Raw genomic sequence first — 24920 nt, 5'->3', positions numbered from 1 at the left:
CTGAGTCGTTTCACAAATTCCTTAGGTGTCAGCCCGCTCACCTAAGCTAAGACAACACTAAGTTGCAAATGCCACTGCCTTGGCACTCAGTTGCCTCGTCTTAGCGCCTAGGTCTTTCCCCCTTTGCCTTGTCAAGCTTTCGTCCAGCCCGCCTAGTTCCGTTAAGGCCTTGGCCTTTGCTTGCACGCAGCCAACTCCTGCTTTAGTATAGTCCGCCACACCTTAGCCCTCAAATAGTAGTGTAGTCCATCACACTTGCTCTTGCAACAGTTTGTTGCCATTGACAATGCCTGCATTGTCCCGCATGCTGATTTCCCTCCCGCACCTAGGCCAATGGCAAGGCCATCATGCCAAATCCTTGCCGATCAGCTTTGTCAAGGGTCTAACAGAAGGGTAGTGTGCAGAAATGACATCAGCAGTCATTCTAAAGGCATGTTATTTAGGAATTAGTTAGTGCGTCCTGAATTTCAATTTTTGAGTTTAATTTTTCAGGAAAAAAATATCCTGAATTGACCTGATGTTAAGATTTTTAGTTTAAAATTTCAGGACAAAGTAAATACTCGCTAATCTCTAAATAACATCCATGAAAATAGCTATATGTGCACTTGCCCTGGGTAGTGTGGACGCAATGTTGAAGGTAGATTGGTTGTTTCCAATAGATTCCTGGCTGAAGAAAATAAAAAACAGTAGCAACAAGCAATTACTATTTGGGCCTCTGTTTGTGAGAAATATTTGTGATTATCTTATCAAGTAATGTAACACAATTAACAAAAAAAATAAGGGATATTTACACAAATATCTGATTGGATTCATTCTTTATTTTTCTTAACCGATATAAATAGATCATACAATAATTATACACTAATTAAATATATATTATACTCAAATTATACATATATTATGATTCATCGGCTATTTTTAGTTTAAGCAATTGGGTATGCGACTATTCAGATTAATTCTTCAAAAAGAGTGTAATCCGTTTGAATGAAGCAATAATTTGCTACTTAAAAATAGATTTTTAACATATGGGTGATGGTGACCATTCGCAAATGGAATTTAAATACCTTTAATAAAATGATAAATGTGGCAAATTTATAAGGAAGTATTATATGTTGGTATAATATATTACCGTGTAATAGATAATTAATAGGTATCAAAAAATAATTTAGATCAATAAATCTGTTGAAGAAGAACCAAATAAATCCAATTCATATCCAAATGTTGCATTGCATACTTGAGCTTGATCTAAATCAAATTTAAACTAGATTCCTCTACAAAGTCATATTAGAAACTCAAAATTTTAAAAGCGATACTAGAATTCATTTTATTAGTACGTGAATTTTTCATTTTATAAAGGTGATAGAAACTAAGGGTCCACCAAATTATATCGAGAATTTGGTTCTTTATTAGTTCCCACAAAACACACACACAACAGTAAGTAAATAACACAGTGGAGTTTTACGTGGAAAACTCCCAGCTTACGAGATTAAAAACCATGACCTACACTAATATGATTTCAACTCCACTGCTGAGTAAACTTCATATTACAACCTGTTGTAATTAGGGGTGGCAAACGGGCGAGTCGGGTCAGATATGAGCGAGTTAAAACGGGTAATTTAAAAAATGGATAAATTATCCGACCCGACCCTTATTTGAGACTGATAAAAACGGGTTTATCCGGCAGATAATATGGATATCCATATTATCCATTAGCTTATTAAATATGATCACTTATGAGAGAATTCCTAGTCTTCCAAACTTGAGGAACTCCAATTTAAGGCTTTACAAATTAGTTATCCATTGGTTATCCATTGGTTATCCATTTGGTTAACCATTTTCTAAGTGGATAATATGGTTCTTTATCCATATTCGACCCGTTTTTAAATGGTTCATTATCCAACTCATTTTTTGATGGATAATATGGGTGGATAACTATTTTCTTTTAACCATTTTGCCACCTCTAATTATAGCCTAGGAATTAAACTCTTAATCCCTCGCTCACTTGTAATAACTCTATTACAAAGCTTACAATTTGAGTAACTCTAGCCAAGACACAAACACACGGTTTACAATTTTACAAAAGGTTTTCTACACAATGCTTCTTGAAAAGCTAAGTAGGAATTACAAGTAAATCATTTTAATAAAGGTGCAACACAACTAAGGACATATAATAACTCAACTAGTCTTTTGTTATGTTGTTCTCTGTTCTTGAAGCCCTGAAAGTCACTTGCAAGATGGCAAAACACTTTAGAGGAAACTTGATTAACTCTTGAATGTGCAAGTCTGTGTTTTTCTTTTGATCCATGTTAATATTACCCAAGTGAAGTCATTTGGATGATGCAAGCAAATACTTGGTACAAGGTACTCCCCATAAAATGACTGCTGCATTGTTTGTACTGTTGCGTGTGTGCAGAGGAACAACTGCAGTGACTTTACAACTATGGGAGTTGACTAGCACAGTAAGCAAGGGAACTGGTATTCATTTGTTTCCTCTGTCGTTTCTTTGACTCTGATTGTTGGAACTTGTGCCCAACTGTTGTTCTTGAGCACTTTGAGTATGTGTAACAGGTTTTCCATCTGGTTCTTATGATTAAGTTTGTCATATCATCAAAACATAACAGGGTACATAACCTATTAATTTTCCCCTTTTGATAATGACAAACTTGTAATTTAAGTTCCCCTGAGAACCAAAGTACCTTACAATATTCATGTGTTCCCCTCTCAATTAATTCCCCCTTTTGGCATCATAAAAAGATTGGTCACAAGTAATAAGCAAAAAGAAGTCTAGCATGATTAACGTATGCCTCATGTGTGCACACAAACATGGCTAAGAACAGAGCATAAGAGTAAAGCATGCATAGTAAAGGGACGGGATACTCATTAATTGTAAATGAAAGAGAGCAGAATTAGCAGTACCATTTGTTACACAACCATTCACAAAATAAAATAACTTAAAAAGTACCAGCCACCAAAAATAACAAAACAAAAGGACAAAAATAGAGGACGGAATGGACTCATCATCCTTCATATTGAAGAGTTCATACATAGTGGTGAGCATGTTGATCTTTGACTGCTTGATTTGAGTTGTTCCTTCGTGTGCCGTTTGGAGAGCTTCCTAGATCTCTTTGGCAGATTGGCAGGCAGAGATCATGTTGTATTCGTCTGCTCCAATACCACAGACGAGGATTTTTTTTGCTTTGAAATTCTTCTCTATAGCTTTGCGGTCAGCATCGTTGTACTCTTTCCTTGTCTAGGAACTGTCACTGCTAGTTCGTCAATGGTCTTCATAGGAACAAAGGGTCCATCGCAGATAACATCCCAGGGCTCTGAATCTTCACCCATGATAAAATCATACACCATTGTCTTCCACCATCTGTAGATTGACCATTGAATCTTGGTGGTCTGTAGGTAGATTGACCTTCTTTAAAGATTGGTGGAGCAGCCATGAGGATGTTTTCTAGGTGTTAGCCTGACAGAAAGAACCTGCTCTAATACCAATTGATAGAAATTAAGGGTTCACCAAACTATATAGAGAACCTGGTTCTGTATTAGTTCCCACATAACACGCACACGGCAGTAAGTAAATAATACAGTGGAGTTTTACGTGAAAAACTCCCAGCTCACGGGATTAAAAACCACGACCTACCCTCGTAGGATTTCAACTTCACTACTGTGCAAACTTCAGATTACAACCTATTGTAACCTAGGAATTAAACTCTTAATCCCTTACTCATTTGTAATAACTCTACTACAAGCTCTTTTGTAATAACTCTATTACAAAAGCTTATAACTCGACTAACTCTAGCCAAGAGACAAACACATGATTTGTGGTTTTACAAAAGGTTTCCTACACTATGTTTCTAGATAAGCTACGTAGGAATTACAAGTAAATCACTTTAACAAAGATGCAACACAACTAAGGGTATATAATAACTCAATACAGGAAACTGGTCCTTCATTATGTTGTTCTTTGTTCTTGATGTCCTGAAAGTCACTTGCAAGATGGCAAAACACTTGAGAGGAAACTTGATTAACTCTTGAATGTGCAAGTCTGTAATTTTTCTTTGCTTCATGTTAATATTACCCAAGTGATGTCACTTGGATGATGCAAGCAAATACTTGGTACAAGGCATTCCCCATAAAGTGGCTGTTGCACTGTTGTGTGTGTGCAGAGGAACAGTTGCAGCAACTTTACAACTGTGTGAGTTGACTGGTACAATCAGCAAGGGAACTGATGTCCATATGTTCTCTCTATCGTTTCTTTAACTCTGATTGTTGGAACTTGTGCCCGACTGTTGTTCTTGAGCACTTTGAGTATGTGTAACAGATTCCCATCTGTTTCTTATCATTAAATTTGTTAGATCATCAAAACATAACAGCGCACATTACCTATCAAAAGGCAAGATAGTTCTTTAATGACAATTCGATCCCTACATAGTTCATAACTCACACTCCTGAAGATGTAGAATATAGAAAATGTCTATAGTTCAAAGTTGGACGTGAAGTTTAATTTTTAAAGCAAATTCGAAAGATATGAAAGATTTTCACCCAATTTTATTTGTCCAATAATATTTGAAATATTTTATAAAAGAGAATGAATAGCAAATACAAACAGGAAATGGTATGAAGTGTGATTTCCTTAAAAATTATCATTATACTAAAAGTTTACGAAAGATTTCTAATTCTCTTATTTAATTGTTTCTAAAGTTCGTCAATCCTACCTTTTGCGCAAATGTTTTCTTCTAAATAAATTGCAAACAACTCTTTCCAGAAGTTGCCTTAACGGCAATAACATTTCTATTTAAATAAATCACAAATATTGTGGAAAGGGAAAGATTGTCACTTCACTGATCAAAAAGATTTTTGTTTTTTTTAAAAAAAAAAAATTAGAGAAAGGGACTTAACCGTGTGCTGATGACTCTAAGCGCGTGGACTATTCAAGAGTCAAGCCCTTCGTCAAATTTGAAGATCTCACACGCTGACAAAAATTTATTAGTAAATAATAGTATCATGTTTCAATGGGCTATTTTTTTATTTATCTTGGAAAAGGATTAATTTTTTCTATATATTATTCAAAATTGAGCAAGTTTGCCTTTTGTAGGATTTTTTATTTAATATTACCCTTGCCGGTAGGAAAAGTTGTTTTTGCCCTTGAATCCTAATAGAATTCAAAGTTGACGGTAACTTTGAATCAAAGTCAAAACTTGATGGGTAAAGATTAATTTTTTTTCTCGGAGAATTTGGACCTGTGAAGTCTACTTGTTTCACCTTTAGAGTTTTGTTAATGACACTCTCTCGATAATTAATAATGGCAAGGATATGAATGATTCAAATAAATTACTGGTACATATGTTCAATTTCGTATATTACAAGTGCAAATTTGAAACTTTCACATTTTCTCATTAGGCTACATTCATATTCCCGAAATAGTCCTTGGACATATTTCCGAATCAAAAAAATAAATTGTATACGGTCAAAATCATATGCCTCCGATTTATAGGCTCGAGGGTCCGTCTTAAGCCCGAGCTCAGGCAAGGTCGAAGATACGATGCAATGCCCGAGGATCAAAGTACAATGGACATCAAAGCCGAGTATGCTCGACCCCAAAATAATGTCGTTATGGATTTCTAACAGAATGAGCGAGATTCCTGCCATGTTCCTAAAATCATGGCGCAAATCCCGAAATAGGATTGTACGATTCCATACTAGGCGGTTAGACAGCTGTACCAATAAGATTCTTTACTGTAAATGGAAATGTACCTTATTTAAGGTTCCCCTATTATATAAAGGGGACCCCAATCATTTGTAACATCATCTAATCATTGGCAAGAATATACTATCCTACTTTTCTCTCTTGCTGCTCATCAGAATTGTCCTTTACATTTATTGTTCTTGCTTTATTGCTCAGTTCATCTCGAGGTCACTAAGCTCGAGGTCACCACTGCTAAGTAACATTGGTTTGATTCATTTATTTCTTTCATTTCTACTTCATATTTCTTGATTATTAATTGGTATTGAACTAAATCACATATCTTTAAAACCATAAATCAAATCTAATTGTTACTTGTATTTTCGAGGTAAACAGTTTGGCGCCCACCGTGGGACTAAAGATAATAATGATTATTTCTTCACTGATTCTCATTACACACATTATTTTGCACTTTTTCTCGTCAAGATTTTTTGATTCTCAGGCTGAAACATGTCTAACTCACAAAACGCACATGTCCATGACAATGAAGGTCTTGGAGAAAATAGCAATGCAGGTGTCGGTGTACCATCGATAAACCTAGGGGAAGTGCCAAATATGAAACCAATTGATGTTAGTTCACACATTGCTCTAAACGCGGATTTAGGCATAGACCCTGGATGGAATGTATGCAGGGAAGCCCGGTCTGGTGGCCAAGGAACACAAGGAATGGGAGATGAGGGAATCAACCTCCAAGTGATATTCGAGATGTTACAAGCTCAACAGATTGCCATCGTTCAACTTCAGAGTCAGAATAAAACTCCAAGTATAGTCGAACCAGGAAACGCTTGACGTACTGAGCCGATACCAGAAAAATCAAACGAGAACGGCTCGGGGACTGACCCCACCATTATGAGGATGCTCGAAGAGCTCAGCAAGAGGATCGAAATCAATGAAAAAAAGATTGAGGACAATGATAAAAAGGTGGAAACTTATAACTCCCGTGTTGACCAAATACCGGGGGCACCTCCAGTTTTGAAAGGTTTAGATGCCAAAAAGTTCATACAAAAACCTTCTCTCAGAGCGCGGCTCCGATGCCCATTCCCAAAAAATTCCATGCCAGATATACCCAAATATAATGGGACAACCGACCCTAACGAACATATTACTTCATACACTTGTGAGATCAAAGGAAATGAATTGAATGATGACGAGATCCAATCAGTATTATTGAAATAGTTTGGGGAAACATTGTCGAAAGGAGCCATGAATTGGTACTATAACTTGCCTCCTAACTTTATTGATTCGTAGCGGATGCCTTCATGAAAGCACACACCGGAGCCATAAAGGTGGCTATGAGGAAATCGAATGTCTTCAAGATAAAACAAAGGAATGACGAGATGTTGAGAGAGTGTGTGTCTAGGTTTCAGATGGAGCAAATGGAATTCCATCGGTCTCGGATGACTGGGCAGTACAAACTTTTATGCAGGGTTTGAATGAAAGGAGCTTGATTGCATCTCGACAGTTAAAGCATAATCTGATCGAGTATCCAGTTGTGACGTGGTCAGATGTGCACAACTATTATCAATCAAAAATCAGGGTCGAGGACGACCAGTTGGGAGCTCCTTCGGGTTCAGTTTATCCTAACAGATTCGCAGCCAAGCCCCCAAGGGATGCAGACAGGGAATCACGATCGAACAATGAACGATATCAGCCATACGTCGAACAGAGAAACAACGGCTCGGGCCGTAACGCCCATCGAAATGATCGGAGAAATGATCGAGGCCAAAGTTCTCGAGGACTCATGAGTAAAAGCGGGTTCGATAAGCATACCAACCCCATGGAGGTACCTCAATTGTCAGAGTATAACTTCAGCGTAGATGCATCGGGGATCGTGTCAACTATTGGAAGGATCAAAGACACCAGGTGGCCCAGACCCATACAAACCGATACTTCTCAAAGGAACCCAAACTTGATGTGCAAGAATCATGGCACACATGGTCATAGAACCAAAGATTGCTGGCAGATAAGAGAGGAGGTAGCTCAGTTGTTCAACAAGGGTCACCTTTGAGAATTTCTAAGTGATCGAGCTAAGAATCACTTCAGGGAAAGAGATGCAAGGAAAAATGGGCAAGAAGAACCACAACATGTAATCCACATGATCGTTGGCGGAGTCGATGTCCCGTAATGACCTGTATTCAAACTCACCAAGGTATCAATCATCAGATAAAAACGAACTCGGAGCTATGTACCCAAGGACTCCTTATCGTTCTATGATGAGGAAGCAGAAGGCATATCTCAACTGCACAACGACGCCCTGGTAATCTCTATTCTTTTAAATAAAATTCAAGTTAAACGTGTTCTAGTGGATCCAGATAGCTCAGTAAACATAATCAGATCGAGGGTCGTAGAGCAGCTCGGCCTACAGGATCAGATTATACCTGCATCCCGAGTCCTAAATGGCTCCATCATGGCAAGCGAAACAATAAAGGGGGGGATAATTCTACTAGTAAACGTAGCCGGGACCATACAAGATACTAAATTCCATGTCATCGAAGGCGACATGAGGTGTAACGCACTCCTCGGGAGACCATGGATACACAACATGAGGGCAGTACCTTCAACTCTTCATCAAATGATGAAGTTCCCAACAGAGGATGGAGTGAAAATGGTCCACTGGGAGCAACATGCTGCAAATGAGATGTTTGTAGTCGATGAAGTGACGCCGGTACTAAAGCCTTCGACCTCGAAAAAGTCGAACACCAAAGGTAAGCAAGCAGCCAAATAGCAATCACCGCCTCCAGCCTCGATGAAATCGAAACAACAGGTAATCGAAGACAAAGAAGAGGATTTCCTTACTCCTTGAAACTTCGTCATTCCTGAAGAGTTCGATGCAACTAAATCAACGATCTAGGAACTAGAGCAGGTCATATTGATTGAATACATGTCCGAGAGAAAGGTATACTTGGGAACAGGATTAACCCCCGAACTCAGGAAAAATCTCATTCAATTTCTTATTGATACTATGGATTGCTTTACTTGGTCCCATTCAGATATGTCAGGGATTCCACCGGAAATAACAACACACCGACTAAGCCTCGACCCCAGGTTCAAACCAATAAAACAAAAAAAGGAGGCCCCAGTCTAAGGTAAATCACACATTCATAAAGGACGAGGTAATCAAACTTCTTAAAATAGGGTCTATTCGGGAGGTAAAGTACCCCGAATGGTTAGCCAACGTAGTTGTAGTTCCTAAGAAGGGAAATAAACTTAGAATTGCATAGATTACAAAGATTTGAACAAAGGATGCCCAAAAAACTCTTTCCCACTGCCCAACATCGATCGTATGATCGATGCCATGGCCGACCACTAGAACCTAACTTTTCTCGATGCCTACTCCGGGTACAATCAGATTCAGATGAACCCGGAGGACCAGGAAAAGACATCATTTATTACTAAATTTGGAACTTATTGTTACAACGTAATGCCCTTCAGGCTAAAAAATGCAGGAGCTACATACCAATGCCTAGTTAACAAATGTTCGAAGAACAAATAGGTAAAACAATGGAAGTTTACATTGATGATATGTTGGTTAAGTCCCCGCGCACAGAGGACCATTTAGCTCATTTGCAGGAAACATTCAAAATCTTAAGGAAATACAACATGAAACTTAACCCAGAGAAATGTGCCTTCGGAGTTGGCTCGCGTAAGTTTCTCAGCTTCATAGTGTTGAATCGGGGCATCAAAATTAACCCCGATAAAATCAAGGCCATCGAGGATATCACGATCGTGGATAGTGTGAAGGTCGTGCAAAGGCTAACAGGTTGAATAGCTGCTTTGGGTCGATACATTTTGAGGTCATCAGATCGAAGTCACCGGTTCTTTTCCTTGCTCAAAAAGAAAAAAGGATTTTGCATGGACCCCGGAATGCCAACAAGCCTTAGAAGAACTGAAACGATACTTATCAAGCCCACCTTTGCTTCACACCCCGAAGGTTGATGAAAAACTTTACCTATATTTGGCAGTATCCAAGATAGCGATAAGTGGGGTACTAGTTCGAGAAGAGCAACGTATGCAATTTTCTATTTATTATGTAAGCCGAACTTTAGGAGATGTCGAAACCAGATACCCTCACTCAAAAAAATAAGCACTTGTATTGATAAGCATATCTAGAAAATTAAAGCCATATTTTCAATGTCATCCCATATGTGTGTTAACAACATACCCCCTTCGAAATGTTTTGCATAAGCTCGAGCTATCGGGCCGGCTGGCCAAATGGGTCGTTGAACTTAGTGGGTACGATATCGAATATCAACCCCGAATGGCCATCAAGTCTCAAATTCTAGCTGAATTGGTGGCCAATTTTAGCCGACCCTCGTACCCAAAGTGGAAAAATAACTCTTGCTAAGTTCGGGTAATCATCGGGGGTATGGACCCTTTTCACAGACTGTTCTTCGAATGTGAAGGGGTCCTGGCTTGGCATTGTCTTAAAACCACCTACATGCAGTACTATTAGACAATCTATCAAAACTTCTAGGTTGACTAATAATGAGGCCGAATATGAGGCCATGATTGCAGGTCTCTATCTAGCCAGAAGCTTGGGATCAGAAGTCATTGAAGCCAAGTGCAATTCACTGTTGGTGGTAAACCAAGTAAACAAAAGTTTTGAAGTTCGTGAGGATAGGATGCAACGATACTTAGATAAACTACAGGTAACATTGGATCACTTTAAAGAATGGACCCTGGATCATGTGCCTCGAGAGCAAAATAGTGAGGCCGATGCAGTTGCTAATTTGGGATCCTCGGTTGAAGAAGATGATATCGTCCCGGGGGTTGTCGTCCAGTAATCAAGGTCTGTGGTTGAAGAGGGCCATGCCGAGATAAATTCAACAAGTTTGACTTGGGACTGGAGGAATAAATACATCGATTATTTGAAAGGTGGAAAAATCCCATCGAACCATAAAGAATCGAGGACCTTACGAACCAAGGCTACTAGGTTTGCATTAGACGAGGGTGAAACATTGTACAGGAGAACGTTCGATGGGCCATTGGCAGTATATTTAGGGCCGTGGGACACCGATTATGTTTTACGAGAGGTCCACGAAGGTACTTGTGGAAATCACTCCGGCGCCAAGTCTTTGGTTCACAAAATTATCAGAGCAGGGTATTACTGGGATAACATGGAAAAAGATACTAAGGAATTTGTCAAAAAATGTGATAAGTGTCACCGATTTGCACTGATGATCCATCAGCCTGAAGAATAACTCCATTCGGTCCTATCCCCGTGGCCTTTCATGAAATGGGGAATGGATATAGTTGGCCCTCTACCAACGGCCCCAGGTAAAGCTAAATTTATTTTGTTTATGACTGATTATTTTTCTAAGTGGGTGGAAGCACAGGCCTTCGAGAAGGTCAAAGAAAAAGAAGTTATTGACTTCGTCTGGGACCACATCATATGCCGATTCGGGATACCTGTCGAGATTGTATGTGACAATGGAAAATAATTCATCGGCAACAAGGTGACGGAGTTCCTCGAGGCACATAAAATAAAGAGGATTTTATCGACACCGTATCATCCAATTGGAAATGGACAGGCTGAGTCCACAAACAAAACTATAATTCAAAACCTAAAAAAGAGGTTGGACGATGAGAAGGGAAAATGGAGAGAAGTTCTACCCGAGGTCCTTTGGGCATATCAAACAACATCAAAGTCTAGCACAGGGGCTACTCCGTTCTCTTTAGTTTATGGCTCTGAGGCCCTTATCCCTGCCAAGGTTGGGGAACCCAATGACAGGTTTCGACATGCATCGGAGGAGTCAAATCACGAGGCTATGAATACTAGCCTCGAGCTACTAGATGAAAAACGAGAAGCAGAGCTTGTTTGGATGCGCAGAAGGAAAGGATCGAAAGATACTACAATAGAAGGACCAACCTTCGACACTTCGGAATCCGGGACTTAGTTCTACGGAAAGTCACCCTCAATACTCGAGACCCGAATGAATTGGAAACTAGGCCTGAATTGGGAAGGACCGTACCTAGTCCTCGGAGTTGTGGGTAAAGGATCTTAGAAACTTAGCACAATGGAAGGTGAACAACTGCCGAACAGTTGGAACATATCATTACTCAAATGATACTACTGCTGAGGTATGACTTTATCCTTTTGTCCATTTGAGTTTAAACCTAACTCATTGCAGATTTTTGATCGAAGCTATCGAAGACACCCTTTTTACACGAAGGACTTAGGTTTTAAAGCATGTGTTGCACTCTTTTTCCCTTAGATTGGATTTTGTCCCAAATGGGTTTTACTGGCAAGGTTTTTAATGAGGCAACAACTATGCACTACCTAAGGAGAACTCAACAGTATCTAAGGCTTCTTTTCAATCAACCTCGAATACAGGGGGGCACCACCCTCTAAGGTTATATTTTCGAGGAAAATACTTTACTTCATGCCAAAGAGGGCCTCGATAGGAGAACTTTGTAATGGACCAAACAGTCAGATGAACCATGTCCATATAGAATAGTCAAGCCCCGATGGCAAAACATGTACACATATATCAATTATCTGAAGAAGCAATCTGTTTATATCAAAAACACTTTGTGTCTCGAAAAAGTCTAGTATAATACGAGCTCTACACTTATAATCCTACGGGAAATGGCTCAAGAGCCAGAAGCACCCCTAATACTCGAGGACTGTCATCGACAGTCAATGCATCTGAGTCATCAAAAACTCGGACTCATAAGACCTCAAAGAGGCATCCCCTCGATATAAAGGCCAAGGCTAACATATTCGGGGACTAACCTTCCGAACAAGTTCGAAAGGATTATTGGGAAACAAGTCCAATAGACATACCCAAAGGCCACGACCATATTTAATACTACGGTCATATAAAAAGGCTACGACCGAGATAATGCGGCTCGTAGACATCCAACTTCCGCCATAAAATTAAACGACTTCAAACACTTTGAAAAAATTGGTTAAATCAGGCTACCCTCGACAAAAGCAAAGATAAAGGGCTTCGATAAAATCAGCCCCCGAATAATTTAGAGGATTCGATAACATCATCCTTCAAAAAAACCTCAAGAGGCATTCGATTATGTTTACACAAACAAGTTATAAATGAGGTTCCAATCGATCGAACCTTCGAAAAACCCAATGGGTACAAAAAACACATGCTAAGGCATACAAAAATTTTCACTAAGTCTTTTAGCCGAAAAGAGAAAAAAATTATAGCCACTTTAGAGGCCAAATCGGTCCAACTTAAAGAGCCTAAGGGACAACCCCAAAGAGCCTAAGGGACAACCTAAAAGAACCTAAGGGCCAAAATATAAGGGGTTCGAGACCTTACTCTCACTCAACTCGGACTCAAAGGTCTAGATACCCCGAGCACACATCAAATTGATTTGAGCTTAGCTCGAGGATTAACTAAACCCCTAAGAGGTATTATGTTGATCAATAAAAAACCTAAGGGTTTATTATGTTATGAGTCTAGTATTCGGACTGATCATTAGAGTTATACAATAAAAAATTTCACAGATAAAGACAAAATGGAATTCAATAGAAGACAAAGAAAAAAGGTTCTTTATATCCACAAAAGATGATTCACAAAGTATATTTACAACGCCCATGAGGGGCCCTTACACAAAAAAGAAAAAGAGAACCTAATCTATTTCGGGGTCACATCCCCGGAAGCGACATCCTCAAGAACTGCACCCTCGGTAGCTTTATCTTTGGGAACCCCCTCTTTCTCGGGGACACCTTATTCACCTTTCCCATCCCCGGAGCCACTCATAGCATCCTTGTCATAAGAAGAAACAAGTAACCTGGCATTGGTTTCCCGCGCCTTTGCTTAGGCAATTTCTTCAGTAAGGTCAAATTATCGGGCGTGGATTTCTTCGAGAGTCTCCCTTCGGGCATGGCACTTGGCCAAATCATTGCTCCATTTTTCCCGATCGAAGGCCTCCCTCAATTGAGCTTGAAATGTCTCGGCATTCCTTAAGTATACAGCGATGGTCTTGCGAGTTGTAGCCTTCGTCTTCTCAACTTCAACCTTGGCCTGTGCAGCTTTGGCCTGAGATCCAGCAAGCTCTGCCTATAACTCCTCAATTTTCTTGGCCTGGGCCAGAACCTTCACTTTAATGCCTCAGAGTTTAGTTTCAGTCGAGGTCAGTTGGGATGTAACGGATTCCTTATCAGCAGCGAGCTGATCCATGTTCTCTTTCCATCTATGACAATCAGCCTTAACTTGATCAACCTCATCCCGGAGCTGCCCAATCATTTCCAACTTCTGCTGCAGTTGAGACATCAAAGTGTTAGCCTCCGAAGTAAGGCCAAGAAGACCATACTCTGTTAAAATCACAGTTACTTGTGCATCTAGCTCGATCTTGTTTTTCTGAGCTTTGGCCAATTTAGCTCGAAGGTCCTTAAGCTCCTCCTCCTTTTGGCCACAGAGGAGCCTCAGGGCCTAACCTTCCTAAGCTCGGCCTAACATTGGCTCAGCTCAGCTCTAAACTTGACAATGGCTTATACATGAAATGAAGATGTGTTAGTCAAAGGAAGGGAAGAAAAGAAAAAATTACAACAATAAAAGTTAGTATTTACATGAGAGAGGAGACGTTGAGCCTCTTTGAAGATGGTGGATGCATCGTTAAGGTCAACAACATAGTTAACCTCGGTGAAACAGTCCGAAAAGGGTCTTCTTCGAGGAACTTTCTCGGATTGGGTGTTTGTAGAGCCCGAGCATCCTTTATTGTCTCCTCGGAGTAAGCTGGTAGAGGAGGTGAGTGACCCATTGTCATGGCCCTAAGCTCTACACTTGGGGTGCTATAATTAGCTTTGGCCCTCTCGGCACTTGTCCCCTCCGGCGTATTTGTTGAAGGAGGAGGTACGATATCGATCTCGGGGGACTCAAGGGCTTTTCTCGAGTCTTTCATCGAAGTTCCTCCAATGAGAGGCAAGGTATCAGGTTGGGAGGACTTGGCGGCCTTGACTGGTTTCCTAGGTCGGTATACCAGCACCAATTCCTCACCTTCATTCTCTTTGTCCTCCAGGTGTTGAATGGCTGAATCCAATTCCACGTGAATGAGTTTTCTCCTCGGCTTCCAAGTAGGGGCCGCCTCATCTTGAGTATCTTTGGGCTTCGAAGCCCTCTTTCTTTTGTGGTCTTTCCCCGATTTCGGAATCGGGGACTCAGTCCCTTCCCCAAGTAGGGCTGGCCTCATTTTGGAGACATCTCCGATGCCTGCACAAGTAAATACAAACGAGATGACACCACCAATAAAAGAAGAATATCAAAAACATGAGAAGAGAATTTACTATGATGTTTGGCCTCCCATTTACCCCTCGATAAATCATGCCATTTATGCTCACCATACGAGGAGATCGCAGCCAACTCTCAGACCCAGTCCTCAAGGTCTGGGACTGTTACGGCCCAAACTGGAGGGCCATGACTAGCACCCAGCCATACTTGCCTAGCACCAACGTATATTTTATCTAACGTTATTTATTATCTTTTAGGGCCTACAAAATCAATATAAATGGTAGACATGGATTATGGACAACCAACAATGAAAGATGATGGCATGAACATACATAACATGGATGACCAGACAATCAAGAAACTATATATAAGGTACGAGCTACCACGCTATCATGAAAGACTATACAACAAAAATCATCCGACAAGGCATACCTAACTATACATGAGTCGACACCTATCTATGAGCCTCTAAAGGAACATAAGTGCTACAACATTGCCAGAACCGGGTCCCGACATACCCATAATATCTATAACAAAAATGCATACCAAGACTACGACAAGTCTGGAGAAGGGATCTCGCCAATAACCGTTGAACTAGGCAGCCTACTGTGGTGGGGGGGCTGTGTATACCCGTCTATCAGGACATGCAACACAACATATAGCATCCACAAATAAAAGGACGTCAGTACGAATAAAGTACTGAGTATGCAAGGCAGGAAAATATAACTATGAACAGTAATATGAATAAGGATAGAGAATATACAACCTGTAACATATGGGTACCTTTGTGGGCTACTGACAAGAAATGCATGATACTGACATATATATAAATAAACTTTTAAAACACACGCTTATGTGGGCATAATCATCATTATAACGTACCCATAGTCAAATAGTACTCGGTAAAAACGTACCCGGCCATCATAAGGCTTGGTAGAATCGTACCCAGCCACATGGAGCTCGGTAAAACCCAACTGATCAGTAGTTGCACAGTAGGTGCCGTACTCGGCCGACTATAGCACGACTCGATAGAGTAAAATAGATACATATATATAATGCATGCTCGACTCATGGAATCATGTTCTAAACCTTTCGGAGCGACGTAAGGTCAGTATCCTCAGTACATGTTATTAGGACTAACTCTTCACCATAAACCTTATAAGAATCAGGAAGTACCAACAACATTGATAACATAAGAATAAGAGAAGCAACATCAACGTCAACCGTTCCATAAGAGGGGAAACAATGTAAGTACTGCTAGCTTCTAAGAGTAGAGTATCTTTGGAAGCTCGTTCATTACATTATGTACAATCGGAGTCGTGCAAAAGAAGGAAAGGGATAGCCTCACATACCTTGTATATACTACCCAACCTCAAGCTATGCAAATGTCACGACTCCTTAGTCTACAATAGGAGAAATGACACTATCGTTAACGTTTAAGCGTCGTATTTATTATGTAACGACCACAACCTATTTTACGAAGAAACGGACAACAACTTCCCTATTTATATGACTTCCCACGAGTGAAAACAATCACCAAACAGACCAAACAACATCAATGTTAATCATATTGAGCCTCCCAAAATAGTCCACCAACCGATAACATTACTGCCAAGCCTTTCGATATATATTTCACAAGTTCTAGCTTCAATGACTTAGCCGCAACTTAGATAATCTTAAATACATGTAGAGTAAGAGGTTCCTTACCTTTATACAGAAAGAACAACTCCAATTTGACCTTAATTGTCCACGAAATATCCCTCCAATGCTACCACAACAACAAGGAAGCAAAACTAGCAATCAATTAGGGTTTTTCGGCACTAGAATCACTTTAGAAGGCTTGAAATCACCTAGGGTTGATATTAAGAACTTGAGTGAGTATTTAAAGAACATAAACCCCTTAAAACAACATCTCACACGATCCAGAACAACACAAAAATGAGCAATAACAAGAAGAACAAGAAACTTAATAGCGCTACGGGATTCCCGACACTTGATTTGTGTTGTTTGCCCTTTGCTTGGGTCTTGAATCTTGAGAGAACCTTGAGAGGGTGTTTCTAGGGTTCTAAGGTCTGAATATACTGAAAAAATGACTTAAAACGGGTTGGAGGCATTATATATATATCCAAATGTCTTAAACCGCCTAAGTGGGCCCCATAGAGAGGTGTTTGGCGCAGTCTCGCAAAAATGCGAATATTTCTCTACTCCAAGATCGTATTGATGAACAGTTTAATGCGTTGGAAACTAGACTCATAGATCTTCAATTTGGTGGGTATATCACCCCATAATTCTAAGTAAATTTGGAGAAAATCTTTGTAACATTTGACCTAATGTTTAAGTAAAATTATGAACCTAAGTTGCGACAACTTTTGTTGACTTTTGTTTCATAACTCGTTTGACTTAAAGACTTATGATACGGATATTATATGATTCAAATACCTTTAAACACGACCTATTAAGTGTATTAAGAACCTCTAAGTTTACCCAAAAATACGACTGACAACATCGTTGATTCATTTAACTTCTAATACTTGTTAACCACCCTTATACACTTTTGTATCATTTAAGACCAATAGGATTAACTTCTTATCATCTTAAAGATAATCTCTTCATGGATTTACGTCGACTACCTTATGGCATGAATTAACGTACGTGAATATGGGTTGTAACACCCCTCCCCCCCTTAGGAACATTCGTCCTCGAATGTAAGGGTTTATGGGGAGTCCAAATCATCGTGGATTCCAACGAAAATATCCGGTCAATTTTCCCCTATAAAATGGTCACTAGCAAAACTTGCAAGCAGTTAAGCCCAACGTATGGCCTCACAAGGTTACATAAATCATATTGGATATGTACATTATCTGCATATCACCATTTTGTATTAAGAAAGAGTATTCTCAAGTTATTGCTTACCTCATAGAGCTGTTTCACCTTCTAATGCGTCATGCGTTCCCCTGGCATCCTCGTTATCTTCCTTCTGGAACAGGTAAGGGTATTTAGACTTCATCTCCTCTTTTGCTTCTCATGTCATTTCTTCCATATTCTTGTTCCTCCACAATACTTTGATGGAAGCTACATCTTTTGTTCTCAGCTTACGGACTTGTCGATCTAATATAACCACTGTCACTTCTTCATATGATATATCCTCTGTAACTTGTACATCTTTGATAGGGATGACTCGATAAGGGTCTCCAATACATTTCCTCAACATGGATACATGGAATACCGGATGGACAAATTCCAATTCAGATGGCAATTCTAACCCATAAGCAACCTGTCCAATTCGTCGAAGAATTTTATACGACCCAATACACCTTGGACTCAGCTTACCTTTCTTCCCGAAACGCATAACACCCTTCATTGGTGAGATCCTCAGGAAAACCCAATCACCAACCTCAAACTCCAGATCACGACGTCGGAAATCGGAATAAGACTTCTGCCTGCTTTGTGCCATCCTCAATCGCTCCTGTATCACTTTCACCTTCTCAATGGCTTAGTGAATCAAATATGGCCCATATAATTCTATTTCACCGATTTTGAACCATCCAACTGGTGATCTACATCTCCTCCCATATAGTGCCTCATATGGGGCCATTTTAATACTGGAATGGTAGCTATTATTGTAGGCAAATTCTATGAGTGAAGATGGTCATCCTAATTCCCCTTGAAATATAGAACACATGCTCGTAGCATATCTTCAAGTGTCTGAATGGTACGTTCTGCTTGTCCATCAGTCTGCGGATGAAATGCAGTGCTGAGATTCACTTGTGTGCCTAAACCCTTCTGAAAAGACCTCCAAAAGTTAGCCGTAAATTGAGCTCTTCGGTCTGATATAATAGATACTGCCACACCATGAAGCCTAACAATCTCCTTGATATACAACTTCGCATAATCTTCAGCCGTGTAAGTTGTCTTAACTAGCAGAAAATGGGCACATTTTGTAAGTCGATCAACTATCACCCAGATAGAGTCAAACTTATGATAAGAGCGAGGTAATCCAATAATGAAGTCCATATTAATCACCTCTCATTTCCAGGTCGGAATCTCTATATTCTGAAGCAATCCACCGGGTTTCTGATGTTCTATCTTTACTTGTTGACAATTGGGACACTGGGCTACAAATCTGCAATAGACTTCTTCATGTTATCCCACCAGTACTGCTCCTTGACATCATGATACATCTTTGTCGAGTCGGGATGGATGGAATATCGGGATTGATGAATCTCATTCATAATCTTCTCTCGCAACCCTGCCACATTAGGCACACATAATCGGCCCTGGTATCTCAGTGTCCCATCTCCTCCGATATCAAAAGCCGTAATTTTACACTGCTGAATGCTCTCTCTCAATCGTACTAAGGTAGGATCTTCATATTGTTGTGCTTTTACCTCGGCTACCAAAGATGATTCTGATGTATTCTGTACAGTAACACCTCCGTCATCCGAATCTAACAATCTGATTCTCATATTGGCTAGCTGATGAAGCTCTTTAGCCAACCCCCCTCTACAATATATACTAAGCTTCCCATTGACTTATGACTGAGAGCGTCTGCCACAATATTGGCTTTACCGGGATGATACAATATCTCGATGTCGTAGTCTTTCAGTAATTCAAGCCACCTACACTGCCTCAAATTCAACTCCTTCTACTTGAAGATGTATTGTAAACTTTTGTGATCTGTGTAGATGTCAACATGGACGCCGTATAAGTAGTGCCACTATATCTTCAAAGCATATATTACTGCAGTCAATTCCAAATCATGGATTGGATAATTCTTTTCATGCTTCTTCAATCGTCTTGATGCATAAGCAATCACCTTCCCACACTGCATCAATACGTACCCCAAACCTATACCTGAGGCATCACAATATATCACATAACCTTCTGTTCCTTCAGGGAGAGAGCACTGGTGCGAATGTCAATCGATTCTTCAGCTCCTGAAAATTACGTTCACAAGCGTCAGACCATTGAAACTTGGTAGCTTTCTATGTTAACTTAGTCAAAGGCGCTGATATAGAGGAAAAACCTTCTACAAACCACTTATAATATCCTGCTAGCCCCAAGAAGCTGCGGACATCTGATGGTGTTGTAGGTCTCGGCCAATTCTTTACTGCATCGATCTTTTGAGTGTCGACAGTAATACCCTCATCAGATATCACATGGCCAAGGAATGCTACTGATTTCAGCCATAATTCACATTTGGAGAGCTTAGCATATAACTTATGATCCTGAAGCGTCTGTAATACTATCCGTAAGTGGCTCGCATGTTCCGCCTCCGAACGAGAATACACCAAAATGTCATCAATGAATACAATCACGAACACATCAAGATAGGGCCTGAATACAGTATTCATCAGATCCATAAAAGCTACTGGGGCAGTTGTTAGCCCGAATGACATCACCAAGAACTCAAAGTGCCCATATCTTGTCCGGAAGGCCGTCTTTGGAATATCCTTCTCCTTAACTCTCACCTGATGATACTCTGAACATAAGTCAATCTTGGAGAAATATTTGGCTCCATGGAGTTGGTCAAAAAGGTCGTCAATCTTTGGAAGTGGATACTTGTTCTTTATAGTAAACCTATTCAACCGTAGATAATCGATACACATCCTTAATGACCTACTTTTCTTCCGAACGAACAAAACCGCCGCACCCCAAGGTGAAGTGCTAGGCCTAATGAAGCCCTTATCCAGCAAGTCCTTCAACTGCGCCTTCAACTTTCGCAACTCTGTCGGGGCAATTTTGTATGGAGGGATAGAGATCGGTTGAGTGTCAGGCAACATATCAATGCTAAACTCAATCTCCCTTTCAAGAGGAAGGCCTGGGAGTTTATCTGGGAAAACATCTGGAAATTCATTGACCACGGGGATTGATTGTAGAGTAGGCAGCTTCGCCTCCGCATCCCTAACGCAAAAAAGATGATAAATGTAACCTTTTGAGATCATTTTCCTTGCCTTAAGATAGGAAATAAACCTACCTTTTGGTGTAGCAATGTTCCCCTTCCATTCAATGATAGATTCACCAGGAAACTGAAACCTAACCATATTCATACGACAGTCAACATTTGCATAGCATGAGGCCAACCAGTCCATTCCCATTATCACATCGAAATCAACTATTTTTAACTCAAATAAATTTGCCGAGGTTTGCCGACTACAAATCATCATAGTGCAACCTCTATATACCCTTCTAGCAATCATAGAATCTCCTATCGGAGTAGATACCGCAAGGGGTTTACTTATCAATTCAAGTTCAACACCAAACTTATTAGCCACAAAGGGTGTAACATATGATAATATAGATCCTGGATCAATCAGCGTATATACATTATAAGAAAACACAGATAATATACCTATAACAACATCTGGAGATGACTCGAGATCCTATCGACGTACTAGAGCATAGGTTCAATTTTGAGCACTACTCGAACTCGGCACTGCACCTCTACCTCTACCACGACTTGTCAACTGCTGAAAACCCCATGCTAAAGGTTGAACTGATAAGGAAGAACAAGAAACAGATCCAGTCAGTTGAGCCATACCACTACCTCCTCTGTTAGGACAATCCCGCATCATATGGCTAGGCTGTCCGCAAGAATAGCATGCACAGAACCTCGACGGCACAGTCCAAAGTGGGCCTTGCTGCACAGATCACAATATGGTGTTGGGGGTCTCGTCTGACTAGTATCCCTGTGATGTTGTGAGCCTGATGGCCGCAAACTTTAACCTGGACCAGAATAGGTAAATTGATTATATCGAGGCCTCTGAAACTGTGGAGGAGCACTAGCTACAGGTGGCATCGAACTCCTCGAAGACTGGGGCCTAATTCTGCCTCTAAAGTCATCAGAATACCCTGCAAATCTCGCCCTCTTATGTTGGCCCCTATCCTGCTCCCTATCTGCCCTCTACTAGCGCTTACAATCCTCTAGGGTCTGGGCATAAGCCTAAATATGGGAAATATCCATGCCCTCCACCAAGGAGGCTGTCGTGCACTCATTTATCAGATGTGGTCCCAAACCGTTCACGAACAGATGCACCCTATCACTCATCTCGGTCACCATATGGGGAGCATACCTTGCTAAAGAATCAAACTGCATACTATACTCTCGCACACTCATATTACCTTGTCGAGGGTTCAAGAACTTATCAGCTCTAGCTCTTTGTATCTCAACTGGCAAGTAGTGACGAAGGAAGGCTTTAGAAAATTCCTTCCACACAGCTGGAGGAGCGTTCGGACCCTTGGATCTCTCTCAACTATCATACCAAAAAACCGTTAAATCCAGTAACCGATAAGAAGCCAACTCTACTGCCTCTGTATCACTAGCATGCATAACCCGCAATGAACGATGAACCTGATCAATAAAAGTTTGTAGGTCCTCCTTAGGGTCTAATTCAATAAACACTGGAGGGTCTAGATTAATAAAATCACTAACTCTTGTACTAGCCAGTTTATCAACAACACCAGTATTTTACCTCTAAGCTTGAGCAGCTACTAAGCTAGTTAACAACCGCACTGCACTCCGCATATCCTGGTCTGTAGTGCCAGACAGCGGAACTGGTGGTGCTGGGTACCTCCTAATATCCTCTGGTGGAGACGGAGTAGATGAGGTATGAGACGGTATCTCACTCTGAGCCTCATTTTGGCCTGCTCTGGCTTAAGGCACCTGACCGGTACCCTCTCCCGCAGCTGTATCAAGCCATCTACTAATCGTTTGCTTCCTAGTCGAAGGCATCACTAAAATAAAACAAGGTGAATATTAGAGACGAACACTTACGACTCAACTCTATGCACGATCTAGATTTAGGAAGAAGGTAACAACCCTAGATGTCATGTAGCCTCCTGAGTATAAATGTGGCGTGCTACACATCCATAATCAAGACTCTACTAGTCACGACTCATAGACAATCCCTAGGACAAACTTGCTCTGATACCAAGTTTGTCACAACCCAAACTGGAGGGCCAAGATTAGCACCGTCCATATTTGCCGAGCGCCAATGTATATTTTGTCTAGCCTTCTTTATTATCTTTTAGGGCCGACGAGATCAATATAAATTGTAGACATGGATCATGGAAAACCAACAAAGAAAGATGATGGCATGAACATACATAACATGGGATGACCAGACAATCAAGAAACTATATATAAGGTACGAGCTACCACACTACCATGAAATACTATACAACAAAAATCATCCGACAAGGCATACCTAACTATACATGAGTTGACACCTATCTATGAGACTCTAAAGGAACATAAGTGCTACAACATTGCCGGAACCGGGTCCCGACATACCCATAATATCTATAACAAAAATGCATACCAAGACTCCGGCAAGTCCGGAGAAGGGATCTCGCCAATAACTGTTGAACTGAGCAGCCTACTGTGGTGGGGGAGCTGTGTATACCCGTCTATCAGGACATGCAGCACGACATACAACATCCACAAATAAAAGGACGTCAGTACGAATAAAGTACTGAGTATGCAAGGCAGGAAAACATAACTATGAACAGTAATGTGAATAAGGATATAGAATATACAACCTGTAACATCTGGGTACCTCTGTGGGATATTGACATGAAATGCATGATACTGACATATATATACATAAACTTTTAAAACACACGCCTATGTGGGCATCATCTTCATCATAACGTACCCAAACTCAAAGAGTACTCGGTAAAAACGTACCCGGCCATCATAAGGCTTGGTAGAATTGTACCCGGCCATGTGGAGCTCGGTAAAACCCAACTGATCAATGGTTTCACAGTAGGTGTCGTACCCGACCGACTATAGCATGGCTCGATAGAGTAAAATAGATATATATATATATATATAATGCATGCTCGACTCATATTCTAAAACTTTCGGAGTGACGTAAGGTCAGTATCCTCTGTACACGTTATTAGGACTAACTCTTCACTATGAACCTTATAAGAATCAGGAAGTACCAACAACATTGATAACATAAGAATAAGAGAAGCAACATCAACATCAATCGTTCCATAAGAGGGGAAACAATGTAAGTACTACTAGCTCGTTCATTATATTATGTACAATCGGAGTCATGCAAAAGAAGGAAAGGGATAGCCTCACATACCTTGTATATACTGCCCAACCTCAAGCTATGCAAATGTCACGACTCCTTAGTCTACAATAGGAGAAATGACACTATCGTTAATGTTTAAGCGTCGTAATTATTATATACTTGCCACAACCTATTTTACGATGAAACAAAAAGCACCTCCCCTATTTATATGACTTCCCACAAGTGAAAACAATCGCCAAACATCCCAAACAACATCAATGTTAATCATATTGAGCCTCCCAAAACAGTCCACCAACCGATAACATTACTACCAAGCCTTTCGATATATATTTCACAAGTTCTAGCTTCAATGACTTAGCCGCAACTTAGATAATCTTAAATACATGTAGAATACGAGGTTCCTTACCTTTAGACAGAAAGAACAACTCCAATATGACCTTAATTATCCACGAAATATCCCTCCAATGCTGCCACAACAACAAGGAAGCGAAACTAGCAATCAATTAAGGTTTTTCGGTACTAGAATCACTTTAGAAGGCTTGAAATCACCTAGGGTTGATATTAAGAACTTGAGGGAGTATTTAAAGAACATAAACCCCTTAAAATAACCTCCCACACGAGCTGGAACAACACAAAAATGAGCAACAACAACAAGAACAAGAAACTTACTAGTGCCACGGGATTCCCGACACTTGATTTGTGTTGTTTGCCCTTTGCTTGGATCTTGAATTTTGAGAGAACCTTGAGAGGGTGTTTCTAGGGTTCTAAGGTCTGAATATACTGAAAAAATGACTTAAAACGGGTTGTAAGCATCATATATATATATATATCCAAATGTCTTAAACCGCCTAAGTGGGCCCCATAGAGAGGTGCTTGGCGCAGTCTCACAAAAATACGAATATTTCTCTACTCCGAGATCGTATTGATGAA

The 24920-nt window shown here is 40.4% G+C and overlaps 1 protein-coding gene across 1 annotated transcript; it reads left to right on the top strand.

Moving 5' to 3' along the window:
- Window positions 1–6598: 6598 nt before the first annotated feature.
- On the top strand, window positions 6599–7757 carry LOC138872737 (uncharacterized). Its single transcript, XM_070151150.1, has 2 exons — window positions 6599–6910; window positions 7110–7757. Exons 1-2 carry the CDS (start codon window positions 6599–6601, stop codon window positions 7755–7757), a joined length of 960 nt encoding a protein of 319 aa, XP_070007251.1.
- The last annotated feature ends 17163 nt before the right edge of the window (window positions 7758–24920 follow it).

Source organism: Nicotiana sylvestris, chromosome 7 (assembly GCF_000393655.2).
Source record: "Nicotiana sylvestris chromosome 7, ASM39365v2, whole genome shotgun sequence".
Classification (NCBI taxonomy): Eukaryota; Viridiplantae; Streptophyta; class Magnoliopsida; order Solanales; family Solanaceae; genus Nicotiana; species Nicotiana sylvestris.
This window is presented reverse-complemented; position numbering and strand designations above follow the sequence as displayed.